The sequence below is a fragment of the Ochotona princeps genome, chromosome 5, assembly GCF_030435755.1.
Source record: "Ochotona princeps isolate mOchPri1 chromosome 5, mOchPri1.hap1, whole genome shotgun sequence".
Classification (NCBI taxonomy): Eukaryota; Metazoa; Chordata; class Mammalia; order Lagomorpha; family Ochotonidae; genus Ochotona; species Ochotona princeps.
The window spans coordinates 46,569,284-46,596,023 of record NC_080836.1 but is presented as its reverse complement, the minus strand read 5'-3'; the positions used below and the strand labels follow the sequence as shown (position 1 = coordinate 46,596,023).

The window sequence follows — 26,740 nt, the reverse complement described above, 5'->3', positions numbered from 1 at the left end:
GTGATGCTAGCCTGATAGAAGGGGCTTTGAAAGATTACCTTCCTATCCATTGTTCTCAATAGTTTGAGAAGAATTGGAATTCGTTGTTTGAGAAGAATTGGAATTCGTTCTTTGGACATGTGGTAGAATTCAGCACTGAAACCATATGGTCCTGGATTTTTCTTTATTGTGAGAGTCTTTATTACTGATTCAGTGTAAGTCTTAGTTGTTGGTCTATTTAGGTTTTCTTTGTCATTATGACTCAGTTTAGTTAGATTGTGTGCATCCAGAAATCTATCAATTTCTTTTAGATTTTTTATTTTCTTGACAGTAATTTGACAGTAATTCCTAGAGGTTCTTTGTATACTGTGGCATCCAATGTCATATTTCCCCCATTTATGCCTAGTCTATTGATTTAAGCCAATGGTGTTTCAATTTTGTTCATTAAAAAGAATAACAACAGCTATTAAGGTCTGGTGCCTGTGGTGTAGGCTAAGCCTGCTCCTGCAGTGCCAGCATCTCATATAGGCTCATATGTCCTGGCTGCTCTGCTTCTGCTCTAGCTCCCTGCTGTGTCTGGGAAGCAGCGGAGGATGGTGCAAGTCATTCAGAATCTGCACCCACATCAGAAACCCAGAAGAAGCGCCTGGCTTCTGATTGGCTCAGGTGCAGTATTTGTGGCCATTTGCAGAGTGAAGCAGCAGATAGAATTCCCCCCACCCTTCTCTTTGTAATTCTACTTTTCAAATAAAAGTGAAGTAAATCTTAAAAAACAGCAAGCAAAAACAAAAACAAAAAAACAGCTCTTTAATTCACCGATCTTACAAAACCCCAAACAGCAAGGTGTTGAAATTGTGTTTGTGGCGTCTGCACATTTGCTGAATTGCCCTGGGTTCAGTGCCTGGCTAGGTTTTCATGACAGCTTAGTTACTTGATACGTAAAATGATGACCACAGCAGTGATCTAGGTGGAATTAGAGAAACTGTTATCCTCAGACCAATTCCATCGCATAGCATTTGCTGCTTTGTGTTTTTCAGAGTACCTTTATTTTGCTTGTTGTAGTGGTCTAAAACTTTGTTTTATTACAGAAGGATCATATCCCAGCACTCTTGGGGATGGCAACAGCTTACATGATCTTGAAACAGACACCAAAAGCCAGGAACCAGCTGAAACGGATTGCAAAAATGAACTGGAACCCCATTGATGCTGAGGAGTTTGAGAAGAGTTGGCTACTGCTTGCTGATATTTATATTCAGTCAGCGAAGTATGACATGGGAGAAGAATTATTAAAACGATGTCTGCGTCATAATAAAGTAGGTGGCTGAAGGGTCAACATCTCTGTTAACCTTTGCTGCAATAGTTGTCTTTAAAGTTTATTAGAATTGTGTTATCTCCAAGTATTCCAGCGTGCACTTTGAAAATGAAATGTTTATACTTACCACATCAGGAAATAAGTATTAACAAGAAACCATTTGCCTTTGAAAATAAGGGAAAAGGAGATTTATGCAGTTTCAGTTTCTGCTGTGGTGATACCCTGGCTTACAGGAAATGCTTTGGAATGTCAGGCGTTAGCCTCTGATTATCCAGCTCATCCCAGAACTAATGAAAATTACAGATTAGTTGCCGACGCCTGTCCTTCCTATTAAGAAAGCTTCGTAATGAATTTACTACAGCTGCATGTCATTTCCAAATTATTAGAATGCATTGTGCATAGTAGATTTTGTGGAGTAAAGTCTTCAGCTTTTAATGTGATTTGTTTAATAAAAGTTCATGAATTATACATGCAAAATTGTAAATCTTTTAAGTCCTTTGAATTTAAGCTTCTACTAATATTTCAACGTTTCACCAGAAAAAGGACGTTTTATTAACAGGTTTTTGACAATTAAGATATATACTATTATTTGAAAAAAAAAATCACTAAACTGAGTGTGGCGCAGTAGCCTAACAGGTAGAGTCCTTGCCTTGCATGCACCAGGATCCTGTATGGGCACCTGTTCATATCTCTGCGGCCTCACTTTCCATCCTGCTCCCTAAAGCAGTTGAGGACGGCCCAAAGCCTTGGGACCTGCACCCACATGGGAGACCTGGAAGAAGAGCCTGGCTCCTGGCTTCACATCAGCTCAGCTCCGGCCATTGCGGCCACTTTTGGAGTGAATCAACAGACAGATGATCTTTGTCTCTCCTCCTCTCTGTATATCTGGCTTCCTAATAAAAATAAATAAATCTTTAAGATCACTAAACTTAGGAGTTGAACTGAAGTATATATATGCTTCACAAATCCATATCAATTACTTAAAAATACTTTTTAAAAGAGATTTTATTTATTTGAAAGAACCACTGAAAGAGAGATCAATCCTCCATCTGCTGGTTCACTCCCCAGATGGTCACAACAGTAAGGACTGAGCTAAGCCAAAATCGGGAGCCAGAAGCTTCTTCTAGGTCTCCAACTTGGGTGTAAGGGTCCAGATACTTGAGCCATCCTGCACTACTTTTCCTAGGTACTTAAACAGGGAGCTGAATTGGAAATGGAGAAGCAGGTCTTTAGCTGGTACCCCGTATGGGATGCTGGTATTGATTGCAGCTGTACCAGTATGAAGCAAGGCCAAGCCCTTACTTCAGGATCCATCCTAATCATAGTAAATCTGTTTGTTGTTTTCTCTTTGAGCAAATAGAATACAAAATGGATCATTTGATTTTTAAAGAAAATTTAAAATTACCTAGTTTGTCAAGTTAATTTTCTTAAGAATTTAGAAGCGCGGGCCTGGCGGCGTGGCCTAGCGGTTAAAGACCTCGCCTTGAACACACCATGATCCCATATGGGCGCCGGTTCTAATCCCGGCAGCTCCACTTCCCATCCATCTCCCTGCTTGTGGCCTGGGAAAGCAGGAGAGGACTGCCCAAAGCTTTGGGACCCTGCAACCACGTGGGAGACCCGGAAGAGGTTCCTGGTCCCGGCATCGGATTGGCGCGTACCGGCCCGTTGCGGCTCACTTGGGGAGTGAATCATCGGATGGAAGATCTTCCTCTCTGTCTCTCCTCCTCTCTGTATATCCGGCTTTCCAATAATAATAATAAAAAAAAAAAAAAATCTTGGGCCCGGCGGCGTGGCCTAGTGGCTAAAGTCCTCGCCTTGAACACACCATGATCCCATATGGGCGCCGGTTCTAATCCCGGCAGCTCCACTTCCCATCCAGCTCCCTGCTTGTGGCCTGGGAAAGCAGTTGAGGACGGCCCAATGCTTTGGGACCCTGCACCCGCGTGGGAGACCTGGAAGAGGTTCCTGGTCCCGGCATCGGTTTGGCGCGTACCAGCCCGTTGCGGCTCACTTGGGGAGTGAATCATCGGATGGAAGATCTTCCTCTCTGTCTCTCCTCCTCTCTGTATATCCGGCTTTTCAGTAATAATAAAATCTTTAAAAAAAAAAAATCTTTAAAAATAAAAAAATAAAGAATTTAGAAGTGCAAGGCACCATTTATCAACTTACTAGACAGCTGTAAATGATTAATTCTAAGTTAAATTAATTTTGAAAGGCATTCATCAATAAACTGAAAATCTCAACTGCTAACTGGATGACTCTTAAATGCCTAGTCTAGGATTAAGAAGTATATGGAATAGAGGTGAGAAAGTATTGATCATGTAATAATTGTTGAAGATAAGTTCTGTATTTGTATTACTAAAATATACCTCTATATGTATAAAATACACATGCCCTTGTGTGTATTTCTGATTCTGTAAGAAAAAAAATGGTGATTCTGTAGGTTTGGGGAAGGAACTTGGGGTAGTATCAGAATTATTTATATTGGATAGTATCAAAATTTTTTAAGTTTTATGACTTATCAGATTACATACTCAAAATTTAAAATATTGCTTTATTTGTGATTTGCATTATTTAATATAATTGACCTCTACAGTCAGAAACATCCCATGGAGTTTTGGGTATGACTTAGTCTATTGATCATCTTCCATTTTTCTTTAGTCCTGCTGCAAGGCTTATGAATATATGGGATACATCATGGAAAAAGAGCAAGCATATACAGATGCTGCATTCAACTACGAGATGGCATGGAAGCACAGTAGTCAGACAAATCCAGCAGTAGGTGAGTCTAGAAAATTGGACCTTGTATTTTCACAAGAAGCTTGTGTTTTATTCATAAGTCTTCATTGAAATGCAGTTGATTATTTTTTCAGAACAAAATATATGTTAACAACTGATTTTCATATTCAGCCTTTAGGAAAGAACTTTCATATTCATAATAAATTATAAGCCACCAACACTTACACAAATAATGTCTTGAGCAAACTTGTCTTCCATCACCATAGAAGCTATCTAGTCTATTTCTGCCACTTTGTTCCTATTCACTCTGTTTTAACTGAGCCCTGCTCATTGTTAATTCAGCCTGTGATGGCATCCATCGTCAGCAGCCATGGCACAGTGTCGACCCAGAGCAGTCATCTTCACACCAACAGCCATCAGCCGAGGTCCCCGTCCCTTGTATATTTCTGAACCGCTTTATTTTACTGGTTTTATACAAAGCACAGGAATTTATCATCGTCACAATATTTTTATTCTCAGATATTATACAAGAGTACTTCAAGAAGTTTGTGGAATTATGAGTTAAAAGAAGTTTATTTGGTATAAGAAAAAGTCAAAATCCATGCACAGTTGTGTAATACCCATTTTTCATGAACTTTTTGAAGACTCCTGATTTTTTTTCTGTAATTTGAAAGGCAGAGTTACAGAGAGATGGAGGGAGGGAGAGAAGAGGAGAAATAAAGAATATTTTCCATCTACTGATTCACTCCCCAAGTAGACACAATAGCCAGAGCTGGGGAAAGCTGGAGCTGTGATCCAAGAGTTTCTTCAGGCCTCTCGCATGAGAATCAGGGCCAAGCACTCGGGCCATCTTTTGCTGCTTTTCCCAGGCCACTGTGGGATGCCAGCATCATAGATAGCAGCTTAAAGCATTTCCCCACCAGCCACCCCCATTCTTATCTTTCAAAATAAGGTCAATTTATAAAGTAAAAATTTCTTAAATAACCATAAAGTAATGTTGACAGTTTATCCCACAGAAACAATAGGTGTAAAAATAATTTATTACTTCTGTTCCTTGGAAAACTTCAGCAAGTAGGTTTCAGCTCAATGGCTGTTTCCTTGGATCATCATTGTTCTTTATGGGTGATTTAATTGGCTACTCCAACTTCACTTTAGTAAGCACTTCTTAAGATTGGCATTGCATCCAGTGCTCCCAATCTGTCTGGCCAAATTAGCAGTACATTTCACTTTCTCAGTTTTAAAGAAACCATTAAAATCATGCCCATGCTCTTTCTGTAGATTTCAGACTTGAATATTGCTGCTAGAAAGCTACCAGGATAGATTGAATAATTTGCCTGACCACATAATCTTGTCAGCTTCTCTGTGTTATTATATATAATGATGTATACTTTAAATATGTATAAAACAAGACCTTAAAAAAAGGTGGGAGGAACCAGGAACTGTGAGCCAATGAGACGACAGAGAACAAAGCATTGTTGCTTCTCCTTTCACACCATTCTCAGGTTACATGACAGCCATTGTACCATTTATGCTGTCTTTTCTCTCTTTTGGAAAAGAGAGAATAACAGCCTATAGTTGAGTTCTATTAAGTCTGACAGGTGTAATTCAGTTGCCATGTTCATGTTCCATGCCCTTTCTTGCCCCTTATTTCCACCCTAAATTTCTTTGTGCTGGATCATCTAATAAGTTTCTTCTAAATTTACAGCTTTGTGATTCTAATGTAGTGTTAGTTTACACAGAAAATATTTCTAACATTGTTTGGTGCATTTGTTTTGGAAAGCATGTTACAAGTACAAGCGGGGATATTTAAGAAGTAGAATTGAAAGGTGTTTATTTTAATGGAAAAAAACTATGGAATCTTTATTAATAGCACTAACAATGATAGCAACAGCAGCAGTGTAATGGATGCAGGCATTGTGTCACAGAGAGTTAAGCCAAGCCCGTGACTCTGACATCCCATATCAGAGCACCAGTTCGTCATGGTTGCTGCACTTCTGATCCAACTCCCTGTTAGTGCTCCCAGGAAGGCCAGCCTAAAATAGCATACATCATAGGGCCTCTACTGTCAACATGGGAGAACCCGCTGAAAATCTAGGCTCTTGGCTTTGCTTGACCCAGCCATAGGCATTAGAGAACCAGCCGACTGAAGATTCCTCTTGGTATTTCCCTCTCTCTCTCTATTACTCTACCTTAGACGTAAAATAAAATACATCTTTTTTTTAAGATTTATTTATTTTTATTGGAAAGGCAGATATACAGAGAGGAGGAGAGACAGAGGAAGATCTTCCGTCCGATGGTTCACTCCCCGAGTGACCACAGTGGCTGGAGCCAAGCCAATCCAAAGCCAGAAGCCAGGAGCTTTTCCGTGTCTCCCAGGCAGGTGCAGGGTCCCAAGGCCCTAGGCTGTCCTCAGCTGCTTTCCCAGGCCACAGCAGGGCGCTGGATGGGAAGCAGGGCTGCCGGGATTAGAACCAGCACCCATATGGAATCCTGGCGTGTGCAAGGCGAGGACTTTAACCACTATGCCATCACGCCGAGCCCAAAATATATCTTTTTTTTTATAGTATGGAATCTATGCAGTTTTTCATACCTATGCTTTTTTCTTAAACTTTTTAAAAACCCTTGTATTCCACTTGACAATCTGAAATTTTACAAAGCACTGGATGTTTTGGAACAGTGAGTTAAATTGCCACTCAGGACACCCACATCCTGGCTTGAATCTTGATTTACATCATTCTTTCATTCTTTCACAGTGTTTATCTCAGTTCTGATATTATTCATTTACCCATGCAGTTACCTGAGTAATGAACTTTCTCTCCTAAGTGAATATAGACCTCATGACCATTGGAATCAGGTGCCTTGATGTGTTAACGCAAATAAAACTACACTAAGTGAATAGTTGTTAAATAACCTGGAATCAGTGAGATTTCTGTGATAGGGAACAGAAAGCACGTGGGGTGGCAGTCTTCTAAGCTAACAGGAAGTTCACTGGAGCCTTTGTCCTCACCAGTCTTTTTTCCTAGCACTCGTCTTCAGTGACACTCTTTCTAGTCACACCCCTTCCTCTGTGACAGTTTTGTCACCAACTGCTGTAATGAACTCTCTAGTGACTAACTAAATAATAATAAGGAATACTAGCAGTAGACTCTATGAACAATACTAAATATTTTTTTTTTGTTCTTAACAGGATACAAACTGGCATTTAATTACTTAAAAGCAAAAAGATACGTAGATGCAATTGACATATGTCACCAGGTAAACATTGGAATTTAGATTTCTTTAAATTTTTCATCTGTATAATTTTGTGCTATTAGATGATCTTAAAATATACATTTTGAGTAGTTTAAGTTACATGAAGTATATCTGTAGAGATTATCATGTTCAAAACTGAGAAAATAATAGCTTATACAATCAAATGCATTTTTTAAAATTTGGGATCAAAAATAAGATATTTGTGACAATTTACAGAGAGGCTAGTGGACAAATGTTAAAACTTAATTTTTTCAGAAGATTTATTTTATTTTTATTGGAAAGGCAAGTATACAGAGAGGAAGATCTTCTGTCCAATGGTTTACTCTCCAAGTGACCGCAACATCCAGAGCTGAGCCAATCTGAAGCCAGGAGCCAGGAGTTTCCTCAGGGTCTCCCATGTGGGTACAGGGTCCAAATGCCTTGAGCCGTCCTTTACTGTTTTCCCAGACCACACGCAGGGCTCCAGATGGGAAGCGTGGCTGCCGGGGTTAAAACCAGCTCCCACTTGGGATCCTGGCACATTCAAGGCGAGGACCTCAGCCAATAGGCTATCATGCCGGGCCCACAACTTAATTTTTAAATTAGAAGATATTTGGGTGTAGTAGTCTCCAGATCATTATTCCAAACATAAACTTTTGTGAATGTATCATCAATAAACTTTGATTTATAAATAGAGAAAAAAATGTGTTTTCTGAAAATTAGAAGTTAATCAGTTACAAATGACAAATACTTTAATTTTTGAATTTCTAGAATTTCCTTAAATGCATTGTCTCATCGATGCTCTATATCAACCATTACATGAAACATTGTGAGGAGTTCCAAGAAAAGCTCCCTAAAAAGAATTCTGTGATGTCCCTCATCCCAGATACTTTTGTGTCAGTATCATTATAGCAGACAGTTGGCCTCAGTGCTAGCAGTTGAGGAATGAGTCTCTGCACATTACAGTTGTGATTTTACATTAATTTAAGGCTGTACGTTCGAATCATTTGTGAATTTTTTTAAGTGAGTATCTAATTAGATCAGTGAATGTGGAAATTCTTGTTTTGAAATTTCTCCAGGCATATCTGATACTTGATCTTAATTTTAAAATTCACTTTACAAGGATTTACCAATATCAGGAATAAATACGTTCATGAAATATCATTGATAGAGAATTTTTCCTTCAATTCCTTTGTTAAGGAAGCTACTATATTTGTTGTATTTTCCACATGTGGTAATCATATTCCACTGCTGTCATTTAGGAATGTAAATGAGTCGTGACACATCCCAAATCTCGCCTTGCAAACATGCTGTTGATGCTGTAGCATTGCTGCGGTGGCATTTTAGCCACAGTGCTTGTTACTACTAGTTGTTGAGGCTCCCTAGTTCTTGATCATTAATTTCAGGTTCCTTTTGGGACTCTGTTTTTCTGCAGGTTCTTGAAGCACATCCAACTTATCCAAAAATCAGAAAGGATATCCTTGATAAGGCACGCATGTCTTTAAGACCTTGAACATGAGAATTCTAACTTTATTGATTACGAACTTTGAGTTCTTCAGTTCCCACTCCTTTGAACCAGCATTTTGTGATGGAAACATTGTTTCTCCAGCAGAGGCTGCTGCTGCATATAAAAAAAAAGGCCTATGTCAAACCTGTGCTCTCCTGACTGAATGTAGGTTTGGTAGCTCTGTGGTAAAGACTGTAAGCCATTCCTACAAAGAATGTTTTGTTAACTTCTGGAGAATTAAGCATTCTATACATTTTCTAAGCAAATTTTATTGCTTATTATAGGGGAAATATATAGAATGCATTGTTCTTGGGTGTTTTTTTGTTATATTCTGTTTTAAAATCCAAGTACACCTCCTTGTAAATTTATGAAAAAGACTATATATTTAAATATATATTTTAATAAAGATCTTATGACTGTATTTTTTTATGTTGTTTTTAGAACTAACAAGGCTCACAAGTTTTGCAAAATCAGGTAAGGCTTCTCAGGCAGTCTTCAATGTTACGGAGTATTGCAGAAAATGTGACTTTCTTTGGCAAAGCTTTTCTGGAAAAATATAAAGAGTGTCAGTCTCCCTTTCCTTTGTTGAGTTCATTCTTGCGCTTGTCAATGTAGTGAGATTTGACAAATGAGCTCACAGAGTTCACCAAGTGAAAGCCACTTGTTAAGCCAACTGTGCCTAACAGCACCCTGGCAGAGCAGTTCTTTCAAATTGTATTTAACCAATTCTTAAAGAGCTCAGCTTTTATTGTTATTTTAATTTCCTTATCTGCATATTTCTCATTTGTTTGAAAAGCACAATCTTCCATTTTCCTGCATTTGCGGTGAATACAGGATGTTTTTAAAGATTTCTTGCTGTTTTTATTTCCACATCCTTTACCTGGCGAAGGCATTGAGCATCGCAGACAGGATGCCACCTGCACCATCCTCATCCTTTCTCAGAGGGCCTGGGTTTGAGTCCAGCTCTGCTTCCAGTTCCAGCTCCCTTTTAATGCACTAGTGAGTCAGTGGCTCAGGTACCTGGATCCCTGACACCTCCGTGCAAGATCAGCATTGAGTTTCCAGCCCATAGCTCTGCCTGACCCAGCACAAGCTGTTTCTAGCATTTGGGATAACCCAGAAGATGTCTCTACCTCTCTTTTTCTTCATCTTTCAAATAAATAGAATAATTTAAAAATAATAATAATAATAATCCTGTTTCTTTTGAGTTACATTCTTTAGTGACTGATCATTTTTCCAAGTTTTCAGAACCCTTTCTAATTTTGTATTTAAAATTTGAATCACTACACATTTTTACCTACTTTTTGATTTCATAAAAACATTTAATAATAAAAACCGTAAATGAAGTATTGCTTGTGTGTTAGAACATTTTTACATGTATTACTGTTTTTGATCTTCACAGTGCTATAGTATAGGCATTATTCCTTTTTCAGAACTGAAACTGAAAAAGTTATTTCTTCATCATCAGTTCGGGGGGGTAATCTTGCAGCACAAATGGGCATTGTTGAGGACATGAACATAGACTGTACCCCCAAATCCTTATGTTGATATCCTAATCCCACAAGTGGTACAAGTGATAGTATTCAGGAGTGGAGCGTCCGGGAAAGTGGTAAGGATGGGGTTCTGATGAATGTTAAGTGCCTTTAGAAAAAAAAAAAAGGTAAGATCTGAGAGTGTTCTCTGGCTCTCTTTCCCAACATCTGAAGCTGTAACAAGAAGTCAAACCCAGAAAGCTACATTTTTGGGCAGACATAGTTAGCACCCCAGACTAAGCCATCACTTGAGATGCCTGCATCCCTTATCAGAATGCCAATTCCAGTCCTAGTTACTGTGTATCTACATTGAGCTTTCTGGCAATGCTCCTTGAAGGTAGCTTTGGAAATACAGATGGCCCTTGTGCTTGGATTCCTATCCCTTCATGAGAGACCCAAATGGAGTTTCTGGCTGCAGGCTTTGACCTGACCCAATCCAATCCTGGCTTTTGAGGAAATTGGGGATTATACCAGTGGATTCTCTCTCTCTGTCTCTCTGTCTCTCTGTCTCTCTCTCTCTCTCTCTCTGTCCCTCTTCCTCCCTCCCTCTCCCTCTCCTTCTTTTCTCTATAAATCTGCCTCAAGCAAAATGAGTAAATCTTAGGGGGAAAGAGCCACCTTAGCTAGACACAGGCCTTCACCAGGACCTTGCCATGCTTGACCCAAGAACTAAGACTTCAGCCTCCAGGTCCTTGAAAAGTAAATCATGTTGTATGGGCGCCAGTTCTAATCCCAGCAGCTCCACTTCCCATCCAGCTCCCTGCTTGTGGCCTGGGAAAGCAGTGGAGGACGGCCCAAGGCTTTGGGACCCTGCATCCATGTGGGAAACCTGGAAGAGGTTCCAGGTTCCCGGCATCGGATTGGCACGCACCGGCCATTGCGGCTCACTTGAGGAGTGAAACATCGGATGGAAAATCTTCCTCTCTGTCTCTCCTCCTCTCTGTATATCCGGCTTTCCAATAATAATAAATCTTAAAAAAAAAAAAAGTAAATCATGTTGATCCAACTGATTTGTGATATTTGTTATGGCAATGGTAGCTAACTGAGGCAGAAATTGTATGACACAGAATGATTTGGTAATCAAGTGAACATGGATGATAGGATACCACAGTCATGAAAATTGGATAAAGTTAACCATCTGTTCTCCCAGCAAGACATTTGCAAACTAACTTTCTTATCTGTAAAATGAGGGCTTTGTTTTTGTTCCAAAAGCAGCCTTTTTTATTTTTTTAAACTTGTACCATTTGTTAGATGCTATTCTAGGGGCTTTCCTTACTTTATAATTTCCTGATTCTCAACTCTTTACAAATAATATTCTGGGACTGAATGGTTTGTCCCAGGTCATAGGAAATATACGAGAATCTAATTTCATCCTGTCCCACCCATCTTCGAAGCCATTACCTATTTACTATTTGAACTGTCATTCATATTTAAGAGACTATGTAGAAGAAAAGGTTTTGTCTACATCTGTCTACCTAACGGAACTAAATATTGCCTCAGATATAGCTAAGGAGGAACAAGATAAGCAAAGTAGAATGAGCAAAAAAATTTTTTTTTAAAGATTTTATTGTTATTGGAAAGCCGGATATACAGAGAGGAGGAGAGACAGAGAGGAAGATCTTCCGTCCGATGTTTCACTCCCCAAGTGAGCCGCAACGGACCAGTACGCGCCAATCCGAAGCCGGGAACCAGGAACCTCTTCTGGGTCTCCCACGCGGGTGCAGGGTCCCAATGCATTGGGCCGTCCTCGACTGCTTTCCCAGGCCACAAGCAGGGAGCTGGATGGGAAGTGGAGCTGCTGGGATTAGAACCGGCGGCCATATGGGATCAGGGGCGTTCAAGGCGAGGACTTTAGCCGCTAGGCCACGCCGCCGGGCCCGAATGAGCAAATTTTTAAAAAGATTTTTTATTTTTATTGGAAAGATACACAGAAGGAGAGACAGAGAGGAAGATCTTCCGTCCGATGGTTCACTCCCCAAGCTGCCAGAATGGCTGGAGTTGAGACAATCAGGAGCCAGGAGCTCTTCCAGGTCTCCCACGCAGGTGCAGGGTCCCAAGGCCTTGGGCCGTTCTAGACTGCTTTCCCAGGCCAAAAGGGCACTCGGTGGGAAGTGGGGCCACAAGGACATGATCCAGTGCCCATAGGGGATCTTGGTGTGTGCAAAGCAAGGACTTTAACCACTAGGCTACCATGCTGGGCCCAGAATGAACAATTCTTACAGGTACATTATTAAAAAGACGTTGATTAAGGGTGAAGTGGATAATAACCTGCCTCAGGGTGGAAGGTCTAGATGAAGGAATATATATATATATATATATATATATGTGCCTTTTAATGAGTGACTCAAGCTGTTAATAAATATTAGCTCTACTTGGTTATTGTACTCCAGTTGCAATGGAGAACCAAAGAAAAAAGGATTAAAAATTACCATAGAGGGCCCGGTGGCGTGGCCTAGCAGCTAAAGTCCTCGCCTTGAACACACCATGATCCCATATGGGCGCCGGTTCTAATCCCGGCAGCTCCACTTCCCATCCAGCTCCCTGCTTGTGGCCTGGGAAAGCAGTCGAGGACGGCCCAATGCATTGGGACCCTGCACCCGCGTGGGAGACCTGGAAGAGGTTCCTGGTTCCCGGCTTCGGATCGGCGTGCACCGGCCTGTTGCGGCTCACTTGGGGAGTGAAACATCGGATGGAAGATCTTCCTCTCTGTCTCTCCTCCTCTCTGTATATCTGGCTGTAATAAAATGAATAAATCTTTAAAAAAAAATTACCATAGAAAGCTCAACCATTCAAGACTCAGGATTCTCTTTGATTTTGTTCCTTGCTTCTTTCTCCCCACGACCCATTATTCTAGACTCTTGACACGCAGCATCTCATTTCCAAGGACACTTTCACCATACCCTCTTCCACATGAAATTTGCTCCTGTTCTCTGCCCTGCCTCCAGGCTCCAGGTTGCCCTCTTCAGGCTTACTCTTCCTTTTCATTAGGTGTGAATTTACTGTCTCGGTCCATGTCAAGATCTGCAATCCTGTGATTCTATATTATGCCATCATTTTTAAACTCTGAATTTTTTTTTTTTTTCCTCACCAAGAGTTGGTTTAAGCCCACGACCACAAATCGTTTCAAGTTGGAACTCAATCTAGGCAGTAGTGATTCCAGAGGGCTCTGAACTGCTACTCTAGGGGACTAGTGCTATGACATGACAAATGAGAATTTCAGGATGGAGAGTGGAGAGACACAGAAGGAATGGGAGAATTTTCTTTTGTTCTGAAATCCATACGTGTAAGTTTAATTCACTTTTGACCTCAATCCAGCCTGTATCATGAACTGAGTGCCAAAAGGAAGTAACCTTCTTCCCCACATATCAAGGACTCCAAGCAAATCAGGAGTGTCCTGGACAGCTGAGGACACGAGTGAACTTTGCACTCGGGTATAAATAGATCATGAAATCACTATGGAAGAATCTGATAGGAGCTATTCTAGTATGGGACTGTAACTAGCTGACAAGAGTGTCACTTTAAAATAGGCTCATATAAATTAGTGATGTTAGTAGAACTTTAAAATGCAAGTTTGGCAGAGCTGCAGAGAAAGCCACCACATTCCTCTGATGCTAGAAGTGCAGTGTAGCTTTCCTAATAGTGAGTGTGGCAGTGTGAATTAAAAGCACGTCCTGGGCCCAGCATGGTTGCCTAGTGGCTGAAGTCCTCACCTTGCATGCACCAGGATCTCAAATGGGCGCCGGTTCTAATCCCGACAGCCCTACTACCCATCCAGCTCCCTGTTTGTGGCCTGGGAAAGCAGTTGAGGACGGTCCAAAGCCTTAGGATCCTGCACACACGTGGGAGACCTGGAGGAGGCTCCTGGCTCCTGGCTTTGGATTGGCTGTTGTGGCCACTTGGGGAATGAATTAGTGGATGGAAGATCTTCCTTTCTGTCTCTCCTCCTCTCTGTATTTCTGACTTTCCAATAAAAATAAATAAATCTTTCGAAGAAAACAAAAGAGCATGTGCTTTGATCAAGTGATCCCATTTAGAGAAATTTATCGTATGAAATATTCCAGAACTTTCTAAAAGGTTTTTCAGTTTTAAAAAAGTGCCAACCAAGTTTTTTGTGTGTGTATTTTTAGCATCTACTATAAAACATCTAATATATAGGATGTGGTCGTATTCATATTTTTCCAATAATACAGTGCTATGTTGTCCTTAAGCATTTTTAAAATATTTATTTACACTTTTTTCAAAGTTATTTATTTGTAGAGAAAGACATCTTCCACCTGATAATCACTCCCCAGATACCTACAGCAACAAAGGGTTGGTTCAACCTGCTCTGAGGAACTAAGATTTCACTTAGGTCACCCATATAGGTCCTCAATCCATCGCCTGCTGTTTTCCAGGTGCACATCAGGCACTCAAGGAGAACTATGCATGGGATGTATCAAAAGTGGCAGCTTAGACCTCTACACCAAGATGCCTGCCTCTCAGTTTTTTAAATTGATTTTTATCTGAAAAGCAAAGAAGCAGGGGGAGAGAGAGATGAAGAGAAAGAGAACTTCCATTCACTGGTTTACTTCCCAAATGTATGCAATAGCCAGGGCTAGGCCATGCCAACAAGGAGCCAGGAATTCTAACCCGGTTTCCAATGAGGGTGGCATGAATCCCAGTTCCTGCATCATCATCTTTTGTTTCCCAGAGTGTGCATTAGAAAGAAACTCAGAAACAGGCGGAACTTTATCCCAGCACTTGCATGAGCATCCCAAGCGGCAACCCACTGTGCCACAATGCCCATCCCTTCAAGATTTTTAACTGTTAAAACTCTCACAAAGTAAGTTTAAAAGCATAAAATTGTTCAGACATATGTTAATCCATTTTTAAAAATGTTAGATGCATGTGTATTACACAGGGAATAGTCAATGAAACTAACTCGATTGTTAACATGGCTGTATCTGAAAAATGAAGTGCCAAAGAATTTCTATTTCTTTGTTATTGTAGAAGTTCATTGCAATGACTATATATATCTTGTAGACTAAAAGTAAATTTTTTTGGACAACCAGCCTGAAACTTGCTTTTTATTATCCTTTTAAGCTATTTTACTGAGCAGAGATAAGTGGGAGGAAACCTAAACAAAAGCTGACATTCTTTCAACACTTCACTTTTAATTTTTCACGTAAACTAATATAATTTACTTCAGTTGCCAGAGAGAAAAATTCAGGAAGTGGAAGATGGAAAAAGACTGCCAGGAAACAGTAATGAGTCTGAGGGCAGCAGCGGTGACAGAAGAGGCGTTCCCAAGGAAATTTACAAAGGCTCTGTTGCCAAAAGGGTCAAGTGTACAATCCTGAAGCTACAGAAAGAAATGAGGGCAGAACAATTTCTCCGTACTTTTAGCCCATTAACCAAGTTTTAGTAACAGTCGTTGCAAATGTAAGAAATTTACAGTGGGAATCGCTGAAAAGCTGCAGCAGCAGATTGTTCTGTTGTGTCTCGCATGTACTGCTGGAGGGATCCAGCAGAGGGGGCACTCATGAAGCTAAAAACCTCCAGATTTCCCACCTCAACTGCATCTCCTTGTAGCAAAAGGACTCTGTTTCCTCCCTTGAGCAAAGCTGTCTCATATATTGGAAGTAGCCCTGTGAATGGAATTACAGATAGTACCGAAAAAAATGTGTTTATTAAAGGCTGAGGTGAGGGAGTGAAGACTGCAGGGCTGTAGAAGACTTGATTAGCTTTAAGAGAGGAGCTACTTGACCGTCTTAAAATGCTCACGTGAAAAAGACAGTAAATGTTGAACTATATGGGAGAGAAGAGTAAGTCTGAGTAGGAAATGAGTAGAGGTAAGGGCAAATGTATGTGTATGATTTTAGCTAAAAAGAAAAAAGAAACAAAATACAGAGAAAGGTGCTGCATATAAAGCTGGCCTCGGGAGCCCTTATGCTAATTGGCTCCAACAGTTTTATAAGAAATAAAATAGACTTTGACCTAAGGGCACCACTGTTGCTTCACATGCATGGAATTTAGGCCTCTGTTTTCCTTGGACTCTGAGATATTTTTCATTTGTTTCCAGGTTCCGGTTGTGGTTGCTGGAAGTCAGCCTGCCAGATTAGAAGAGGGTTACTGTAACATAATAAATCATAGCAAAGAGCAAAAGACGTACCCACCTTCTAATGCTCTCCCTTAGACCCAGATGTTTTCTAGAAAAAAAAAATGCTTCCCTCTATGATCTGCCTCACAGTGCAGTGCACATCAATGAATCTGGCACGGTGCCCATAAAAGCAATTTGATCCCATAAATGAGGAAAGCTGAGTAATAAGCAGGTTCTAAATGTCTTCCTTTCCAAGCAGCATAACCTTGGAATCAACGGCAATCTTTAAATCAGGCTGTTTTCAAGTAGTATGCATGTTATTTTTATCTTTTCAAACAAATCATTTGGGCACTATAAAAGAAAACTTCCTTTTTTAAAAATATAGGAATATTTTAAGAAAGTAATTACTATTTCTGTTTCCGCTAAAGGCAGCCTAGTTTTATTTTTAACGGGTAAAATGATGTAAGAGTTTTAAGAAACACTTGAGGCATGCAGAACAGAGCTGTGAAATACTTGGTAGTATCCTCACCTATAACTGAGCAGAGTTAGAGAAGGATCTTCCTAGCTAGACATTAAACTTTGAAAGCACATTAGGCCTAAAGCCCTGAAGACAGTGCACTAAAGGTCTAAGCAGATACAAAAAAAATGCTGCTTTTGTAAGGTTTGTTACATATTCGAAGTTGCTTCAGTCAATAAAAGAAAATTCTCTCCTGACACAGTTTCTTGAAAAGCTTTCAGCCTAATTTTTCAAGTAGACTGAAGTCACAGATTGCAGGGGGATCACCTCATACAGAGTGTAGGTGGAAAGTTCAGGATACTGAGAAAACCCAGCAGCAAAGTAACAATGAGTGAAAGCATAGCACATGAAGAGGCAAGGGATTGAAATGGAGCAAACCAGGTGTTATCTGGATCTTGATACCACTTGTCTGGGTCGGCCACATAAACCTGCCTCTTTAAAGCGTTTTCTACTATATCGGGGGGGGGGGGGTTGTATATTTCTTAAGATGTCAAATAAAAATGATCCCAGTTTCAGTTAAAGTCATTTTGTCATCATGAAAAGAGAAAATTATCTAAAAATTGTTTAAACTTTTAATTTCGAGAGCTGACATTGTGGCATGGTGGCATGGTGGCATGGTGGCATGGTGGCATTGTGGCATGGTGGCATGGAGGCATGGCATTGCCACCTGCAATGCTGGAATCATTCCAAATGTACAAGAAGCTGGATGAAAAAAAAATGCAAACAGCAGCTACGTACCAGGATATGTATTTACCCAGAACATACATGTTTTATAGAATACACAGTAGTAAAACCATGCTGATGTTTTGCCCTTTTTGCTTTATTAGCAGCACTTTCTATGTGTACTTACAAATTTCTATATATAAACTGACCCACACATATGTACACATGTAAAATGTTTTTCTGAGAGTAGGCTGCATACATTAATGCTTCAGTGATGCATATTTACAAAGAATAGGGATACCTCATGTGTAATCAAAGTGCAAGCATCAGCTTCAGTAAATTTAGCATGGCCACAATCATCAACACTATTGATCCAGTAGCCCTTTGCCTTCAGTCAAGAGCTGTGCCCTACCCTACCCAGTCCCACCCCAGGGATCAGGTCAGGCATTTATTCTTGAGTCTCCAGTATTTTTATTCCAGGGCATTCTCCCAGCCTTTTTATAACAGAGACTTTTGGACCTTCTCTCTTCCCTCATTTTTTTAAGAACATGGTCCCTTGTTTTGAGTTTTTCTGATCTTTTCTCATTCATTGTGATCCATTGAGATTCATTGTGAGTTAAGTATTCCTAGCCCTACTGTTCTATAAATGATGTTGTGTCCTCAGGGTATGACATCTGGAAGCCCGTATGTCCATCTGCTCTCATTGGTGAATTGGTTTTGATTACTTGGTCAAATTTCTCCACTATGTAGCTATTATTTTCCCCTTGCGATTAAACAATCTGTAAGAAGACAATTTCAGATCACACACATATCCTGATGCTCCTCAAAAATGTCATACTAGGTTTGTCAAGATTCTTGCCTGATCCTGTCACTAATACGGCAGTTATAAGGGACACTATTCTCACATCAGTATTTCCTCCTAAGTACCCAACATTTGGAACCCAGCATTTTATTTTAAGCAAGCGCCTGTTCTTTGCTTATTTTTATTTTACCTTCTAAATTTATTCTTATTTAATATAATGTAGATTTCTAAAATGCTATTTTTCAAAAATGCATAATTTATTAATGACCTTGATACTTTAGGTGCATAAATGTCTTCCGATTTGGCCAGTAGGCTCCCGTTCAAGCTGGCTCCTGTGACCACCATTATTTTCACTTTCTAGCATATCAAAATGTTCCAGGCTCAGCTCTTGATTATCCTGCTTCTACCTGAGAATCTGTAATTCATCCCAACAACTCTGGTTTCCATTACTGGGGCCATCATTGTGGTATATCAGGTAAAGCTGCTGCATACAGCACTGGCATGCCATATGGGCACAGGTACAAATACTACCACTCCACTTCCAATCCAACTCCCAGCTAGTATGCCCGCAAAGAAGCAGCAGAGGATGGCCCAAGGACTTGGGTTCATGTACCCCCATGGGAGACCTAGAAGAAAATCCAGGCTCCTGGCTTCAACCTGACACAGTGCTGGTCATTGCTGGGGCAAACCAACAAGTGAAGATCTCTCTCCTTCTCTCCTCCCCTGCTGCCTGTCTGTGTCTCCCTCACACTATAGATTTTCCTTCAAATAAAATAAATAAATCTTCTTTAAAAAGGCTGGGGGTGGGTAGAAAGACATCTGCTCATTGTTATTAGGATGTATGACTGCTTCTAGGCCCTTTCCACAGACAGAAAACACATGCATGTATGTGTACACATACGCATGCGTATGTTTTCATACACACGTTTGTACATGTGCAGGCACATACACACATATTTTTGAATCATAAAGTTTCATCAATTCCTGCAATTCCAACACATCACCAAGAGCTCCTCCTTGACTTCCCCAGTTTTTGTCTGACCTTTCTTACACAGTGCAACTTTGAATCCCAACAACCTCAACATATTTGCTCATTTCTTGACTCTTGTAATCCAACTGTTTTCTGACGTGCTTTACCTAAGCACCCATAATAAAAAACAAATCCTACTAAAAAAATTTTCAGTATTTGTTTGCTGTCTCCAACTTCCCACAATGCCACCCACCTCGGTCGATCTTTAACACTGATAAAGTTAACAACCTATCTTGAAATGTCACTATTACCATTTCCCAGTCTTGTGAGGTATGTTAAAAATCAAACTCTAATTGATTGCTGATAAGAGTGTGTGTTCTGCTTCATAGACTAGCTTTGTAATTTCCTTCCAATATTCATCTGCTTGAAAAATAAATGCCATCCCTTTCCACACCCACCAGTGTGAGATTAATGAGGTAGTGACAGGAAAGAGAGGAGGGGTTGCAGATTAAACAAACTGTCATGTGGCGAGAATTGAGATCTGAGGATTTTTTAAATGCATTTAATAGAACTGCATGATTATAAGCTGATTCATTTTCATTTGACCTTCTGTGTTTTCAGACCCTTTGCTGTAACTACTTACAGAACAGTTGCAAACATCTCAAAAAGAATTGTGAGGGAAATTTTCCTCCTGTTTTTCTCTGGTTTATAGTCACTAACCCTATGTGTTTCCCTCCACCTGTTCTTTCCAACTGCTGCTTTTTTGTTGTTGTATGAATCCTGGTCTTGCCTTGAAAAAAGTTAGATTTATTTCCCTGATGCTTTTGTTTTGCACTTACATTTTCTGTTTTCTAGAGTCCAGTAGCCTCATAGAATGGTTTTGAATAGCAGCACTGCAGAGATGATGGGGAGGTCAGCTATGTTAATTTCAAAGCTCCCCAGTCTTCAGTGTAAGGTTGCCTAGCAACCCATCTCAGGCTCCTTTGTGGATGAGGAAAGGAAAGCAATTCTTCTACACTCTCAAGCCGAGATGGTTTCATAAAGCGAAAAACCTTTCGCAAGTGTCCAACACAAGCCCTGTTTCTCTTCCTGGGCGCACTCTGTGCACTTCACACATGATGAGAGAAATATTCAGCCTTTGATACCTTTGATCTGATACAGAAGCAAAACAGGACTAAACATGATATCGTCAAATACTAGAAATGACCTGTATCCTTATATAAAACTGAGAAACATTAATTAAACCGCTCATCTTCCCCTTCTCTTTTGTGAAAGCATACTGTCCCCTCAAGTTCTAAAAGCCAGTTATGTTAAATGGAACTGCAACTGCCTGCTGAGCATCAGTTGCCATAGCGACACGAGCCAGGAGAGCTGTTTTTCTCCTTAGGCACAGGATGGCTGAAATGTGTTCAACCAGGGGACTCAAGCAGCATGCTGACTAGAAATCAGTTATCCGGCAAGAACCTGCTCAATTCAGGTTGAATTGAGCTCCATATGAAGTTGAAAAATTAAACAACCCCTCTGCTGTTTCCTCAAAATCATTTTAAAAATGAACCTCAGCAGTGAGAGAAGTGATCTACCTTATGTAGATACTAGAAAGGAAGCCAATGATACCCGACGGGTAAAACCCCTGTGATCAGATGACAGAGGAGTGCCTCAGAAGTCACGCTGCCCTTTTAGACATCTCTGAAAACACAAAGAGAGGGAAAGAGCTAGGAGTTGGTGCTGTCAACATATGGAAGCATGATTTTAAGGACCACTGACAATGCTCTCACTCTATTAAGGGAGCTTCAAAATGTTTGTGCAAAATTTACATTACCTATAAATGTAGACGTACATTTACAGACAACCCAGAGAGGCAGCATGTCCTAGTGAGCTTTGAAGTCAATCAACATGGGTTTGATTTCTCTGCCAATTACTGTCCATGTGATTCAGGACAAATACTCAATATTTTCTAAGTTTCAGTTTCCTAATGTGTAAAATGGGACTAAAAGGGGGGCTTGTTGACAGTGTGAAAGAACAAAGTTTATTGTGAAGCAGTTTGCCATGAGTCGAATGCATCCTACAAACACTCATGTCGAAAGCTTCGCCCTCCCAGCTGCTGATAAGCTGATGAAATAACTGAGAGTTGGATCTAGAGGAAGGTGGTTATGTATTGGGTGTGACAGCTTAGTATAGCTTTTATAGGACCCCCATTCTTTCCTTTGAAAGTAGGCTTTGAAAAAAAGAAAAAGGAGCCAACATGATGGCTTAACTGGCTAATCCTCCATTTTCAAGTGCCGACATCCCATATGAGAACTAGTTCGTGTCTGAGCTGCTCCTCTTCCCATCCAGCTCCCTGCTTGTGGCCTGGGAAAGCAGTGGAGGGTGGACCAAAGTCATGGGACCCTGCACCTTCATGGGAGACCTAGAAGCAGCTCCTGGCTTTGGATTGTCTCAGCTTCAGCCATTGAGGCCACTTAGGGAGTAAACCAGCAGATGGAAGATCTTTCTCTCTGTCTTTCCTATCTGTAAATCTGCATTTTCAATAGAAATAAGTAAATAACAAGAAAGAAAACAATGTGCCTAGTTCCTGAATCCATCTGGCTTCTTGTCTCAGTGTTAACATTCCTCGTGTTCCAACCACGATGCTATCTCTCATTTAGTGATGGAGCCAAGAGAGTCCTCAGGAGAGATCAAAACAATGGCCTGGAACTTAAACCCCCCCAAATGATGAGCCATGTAAGCTTATTGTTTTTATTTTATTTAAGATGCATTTTATTTATCTGAAAGGCATAAACAGAGAAAGAGTCTTAAGACTTAAAATTATCTTCCATCTGCTGGTTCACTTCCCAAATGGCTGGTACAGCTGGGGTTGAGTCAGGCCCAAGCCAGGAGCTTCTTCCGTATTTCCCATGTGAGTGCAGGGACCCAAGGACTTGGGCCTTCTACCACTGCCTTTCAAGGCACATTAGCAGGGAGCTGAATCAGAAGTGGGATGCCAGCATTGCAACAGATTGCTCAATTCTTTATACCACATCACCAACTACAAACCTGTCTTCTTTATAAGCACTCAGCTTCAAGCATTTTGCAATAGCAAGAGAATACAGGCAAATACACATTTGATTCAAATATTTAATAAATGGTATTATGAATTTCACTAAATCAACTACCCAGTGCTCAATGAGTACGTGGTTTTTATGCTTATCACTGGAGGGATTTTGTGATCCCATCCAAAAACAGGGGAGCTAAGTGTAGAGCCCTTGACTGCTGGTTATATAGCCTTCTGAGACTTCCAGTTGTGTGTTAAGAATAAGAGAGAGCTCTAATGTCTGGTATATGCTAAATTGGCACTCCTTATAGGTCTGTATCCAGGGCAAGGTCCCAGGAAAAACTCACTGATTCTATATGATCACATTTGGCCTTTCCAACCAAAATAGTGTTACCACAACCCTCAATCATCATATTCATCAGACTTGACATCAATCTCTATGGAGGGAGTTGAAATAAATTCATGTCTCAGAGGAGCAGCCCAACTGTTGTCAGCAGTGCTGTAACATGAAACATATATGAACTCCTAAAATATGTTCTCTGGGCACTCTTTCCTGCAGATATTTTATTTGCCACTGATTCAATAATAACTCATTGATATAATTCCTGGAAAGTCTACACTTCTTTACATTTCAGATCACTAAATCTAACCTCTTCAATTGAGGGTAAAAAATGAAGATCAGGAACCAACATTAATGTGCCCAGTTCATTTGTGTGTATGTACTTGTCTGTACATATGTATACGCACATAGTTGATGTTATATAATTATGCAGTTAGACCCCCGCAACCACACACAAAAACACACACATATAAATATAAATGCACAAATATAAAAAGAGAATCAGGGCTGGGTGATGGCTCAAGTGCCTAATCCTCCACCTGCAGCTCTCACATCCTATATGGGCAACAATTTGTTTCCTGGCTGTTTCACTTCCAATCCAGCCCCATTTACTGCCTGTGAAGGCAGTGGAGGATGGCCCAAGTCCTTTAGATCTGCACCAGTGTGGGAGACCTGCACAAAACTGCTGGCTTCTAGCTCAGCTCCAGCCATTGTGTCCATCTGGGGACTGAACCAGCAGATCGGAGATCTTCGTCTCTCTCTCTCTCTGTAAGTCTGCTTTTCCAATAAAAATAAACACATATACTTTAAAAATGACTGAGAATCAGTTCCACAGATACTTGATTTTGTCTCAAAGACTCCTCCAAGCTCCTTTCATAATTTGTAAATGACAGAAACTAGCTTGGGGTGGTCAATTAAACATAAATTTTTAAGACTCTAATGGAGCCTACTACTCAGCACTGGAGCTCAGCCATGGGAAGGAGCTGGAATCAGAGACTAGAACTAGGGCAGGACCCTCCACCTTTCCTCTGTGCTTTTCTGCACATTATTCACTTGACTACCTATTCATAATATTCAAACTGTGCAACTCACATTGAGGGAAGACCTCTCTTACGGATTGAGCAGGACTTTGCTTCGCAAACTCATACAGAGTTTAAACTTTGAAGACTTACGTTAAGGGTTGATAAATTAAGGGTGGAGATTTAATGTAATTATGGTGTCTGCGAGGTGGGTGTCATGGGAGGGTTGTGTCTATGCTAAAGCGAGCCCACTTTCTCCACTTCCGGGCTCACCATGTGATTATTGTACACCTGTTCTGCCATGGCCAGCCTGTACCAGACACCAGACTAGTTGGACAGCCTTGCCCTGGGCTGTAAAACCCCAGACCATAAGCTGAAATAAGCATTTCATCCCTGAAAGAACACCTATCAGGCATATTATTGAAAATAATTTTTAAAATGAATAACTACAATCCTCTCTAACTTGGCAATGTGCCAGGTAGAGACAGATCCTCAGACCAGCCAAATTTGCACTTCTCCAGTTCCCCCAGATATTTTACTGCTCCTGGCTTGTGAGTTTAGCTATATACAAAGCCTAAAATGTAGTCCCTTTGTCCTAATCCCTTCCACTCTAGGAATATCACCAAGGGAACATGTTTATACAAGGATATCTCTATGGATCAAAATGTTGCTGGACAAACAATTCCAAATGGACTACGCCAAACAGGCTTTCTGATCATTTGCACCACTCCGTCCATAATGCTTAACCCAATATTTTTTAAAAGGTCATGGTTGGGGATAAGAAAAGGCTTTACTCGGGCCCGGCGGCATGACCTAGTGGCTAAAGTCCTCGCCTTGAACGCCCTGGGATCCCATATCAGCGCCGGTTCTAATCCCGGCAGCTCCACTTCCCATCCAGCTCCCTGCTTGTTGCCTGGGAAAGCAGTCGAGGACGGCCCAAAGCTTTGGGACACTGCACCCGTGTGGGAGACCTGGAAGAGGTTCCTGGTTCCCGGCTTCAGATTGGCACAGCACCGGCCGTTGCGGCTCACTTGGCGAGTGAATCATCGGACGGAAGATCTTCCTCTCTGTCTCTCCTCTCTGTATATCTGACTTTGAAAAAAAAAAAACAAAAAAGAAAAAAAAGAAAAGGCTTTACTCAGGTACTACCACAGATGGCCCACCACATTTTAAAAGCACAGGGACAGGCATTTGACCTAGATGTCCACATCTATCAGAGTGCCTGGGTTCAATATGTGGCTCCACTATTAATTCAAGCTTCTTAAGGAGCACCAAAGAAGGCAGCAGACTGGATTGAGTTCCTGCAGATCAGCTTTAGCTTGGCCTGGTCTGACCCACCATGAGTATTTGGGAGCAACCCAAGGGATAACTCTTTTCTAATTCTCCCTCCCTCTCCCTTTCTGTCTGCTGATTCACTCCCCAAGTGGCTGCAATTGCAAGAGCTAAGCCAATCCGAAGCCAGGAGCCAGGAGCCTCCTCCTGGTCTCCCATGTAGGTGCAGGGTCCCAAGGTCCTGTACCGTTCTCTACTGCTTTCCCAAATCAAAACAGAGAGCTGAATAGGAAGTGGAGCTGCCAGGACATGAACTGGTGCCCATATGAGACCCCAGCAGATGCAAGACAAGGACTTTAGCCATTAGGCTATTGTACTGGGCCCTAAATAAACACTTTTTAAAATAAAATTGTGAAACTTAAAAAACATTTTAAAGTGAAGTCTTTACCTTCTGTTCCAGTTCATGTGAAAGGTGAAGAGATGCTAGGAAGATGATTTCCCAGGAGTCCTGGTTATGCCAAGCTAGTAAAATGCTAAGGACTCTATCCACAAGTTCTTGGGCTCAGAAATGTCCCTAAAGCATTGACAGATAAGAGTAAATAATACTGGAACCAAGCAAAATTTGATTTTGGACAGATGCCACTGCTCCTAGGGCATCAGCAAACAATATTTTACCTGACAAGAAGACCCGTTGGGAGGCATAGGTGAGTGTGGTAGTGAGTGCCCAGAAGCAGGAGACATCCATATGAAAAAAGGCTAGAATTCTCCCCAGCAGTGACTGCCTGAGATCTATGGCAATAGAGCACTATCTTGCTGATTTTCACTTGGATCCAAGAATATAACTTCCAGGCTGCTCAAGGTCCCATCTACTAAGTAATAACCGTAACCACCTCATTGACCTCTCTCCTTCACCCACCTACTCCTATCCACAGCATACTTTGCTCTTTCATCTTCTCTCCCATCCTCAAGGGAGAACCCCTTCCTTGCCTGGAGACCAGCCGTGCTCCCCTAATTCTGTTCAATATATTCTATCGGTGCTTCCCAAATTTCATTATGGCTTCATGCCAAGGCATTTTGTCCTCATCCTTATAACTAATGTTTTTTTTTAAAAAAAAAATCTAGCATTCAGTTTTTGCATAATAAACCTTGATGGCCCATTAGACCAAAACGTCTAATTAACAAGAGAACCTCCTCCCAGAAAAGTGTCTATTTTTGCTCAAATGCAAGAAGAGCTTAAATTCCAAGCACTTCCAGTGCCACAAAGACAAAGACAAACAGAACAGCTGGCTCCGTATTAAAGTAATGGGAACATTCGTCTCCTGCCACAATTCAAAAAATATTACTGAAGATTCAGAAAAGTAAAAGCTGTGCTCATATAACGAATTCCTGAATCATGCCGGCCTTCCTGTAACAATTGTTTCTCTCCTGCTTTTGCATAGATGGCCCCACCCGTCCTAGACTTCCATCTGTCAACAGGGGAACATGACCATCTGGAGTCAGTACTGATCATCAATCTTGCCCACATATCCAACTTTTTTTAAAAAAGTTGTTTGTAACAAATATAAAACAACTGAGAAGTCTTTGTTCAGTTCTGGTGGTGGTTCTGCCTGATTACTGCTAGGGCTCCATGAGGTTGTGGACTGGCATGAGGTTGTGGACTGGCATGAGGTTGTGGACTGGCATGAGGTTGTGGACTGGCATACTGCCCTAACCACCTGTGCTAGTCTGCTATTGCTATTGCAGC

The 26,740-nt window shown here is 40.9% G+C and overlaps 1 protein-coding gene and 1 long non-coding RNA gene across 3 annotated transcripts in view; one reads left to right on the top strand and one right to left on the bottom strand.

Annotated features, from left to right (window-relative positions):
* The window catches only part of TTC21B (tetratricopeptide repeat domain 21B), a 69,237-nt gene extending 60,357 nt beyond the window's left edge, over positions 1 to 8,880 (top strand). The window contains exons 26-29 of the mRNA XM_058664578.1: positions 1,068 to 1,292; positions 3,956 to 4,076; positions 7,221 to 7,288; positions 8,700 to 8,880. Of these exons, the coding sequence (XP_058520561.1) occupies positions 1,068 to 1,292; positions 3,956 to 4,076; positions 7,221 to 7,288; positions 8,700 to 8,777 (492 nt within the window). The 3' untranslated portion in view covers positions 8,778 to 8,880. The remainder of the gene's footprint in view (positions 1 to 1,067; positions 1,293 to 3,955; positions 4,077 to 7,220; positions 7,289 to 8,699) is intronic.
* LOC131480374 (uncharacterized) overlaps positions 1 to 26,740 on the bottom strand; it is a 92,407-nt gene that overhangs the window by 4,409 nt on the left and 61,258 nt on the right. Inside the window, exon 3 of one of the 2 annotated variants that reach the window (XR_009245461.1) lies at positions 14,746 to 16,392. The exons of the other annotated variant lie outside the window; for it this stretch is intronic. This is a non-coding gene — a long non-coding RNA (uncharacterized LOC131480374). Of the gene's footprint in view, positions 1 to 14,745; positions 16,393 to 26,740 lie in introns of those variants that run through there. 2 annotated transcript variants of the gene reach the window in all.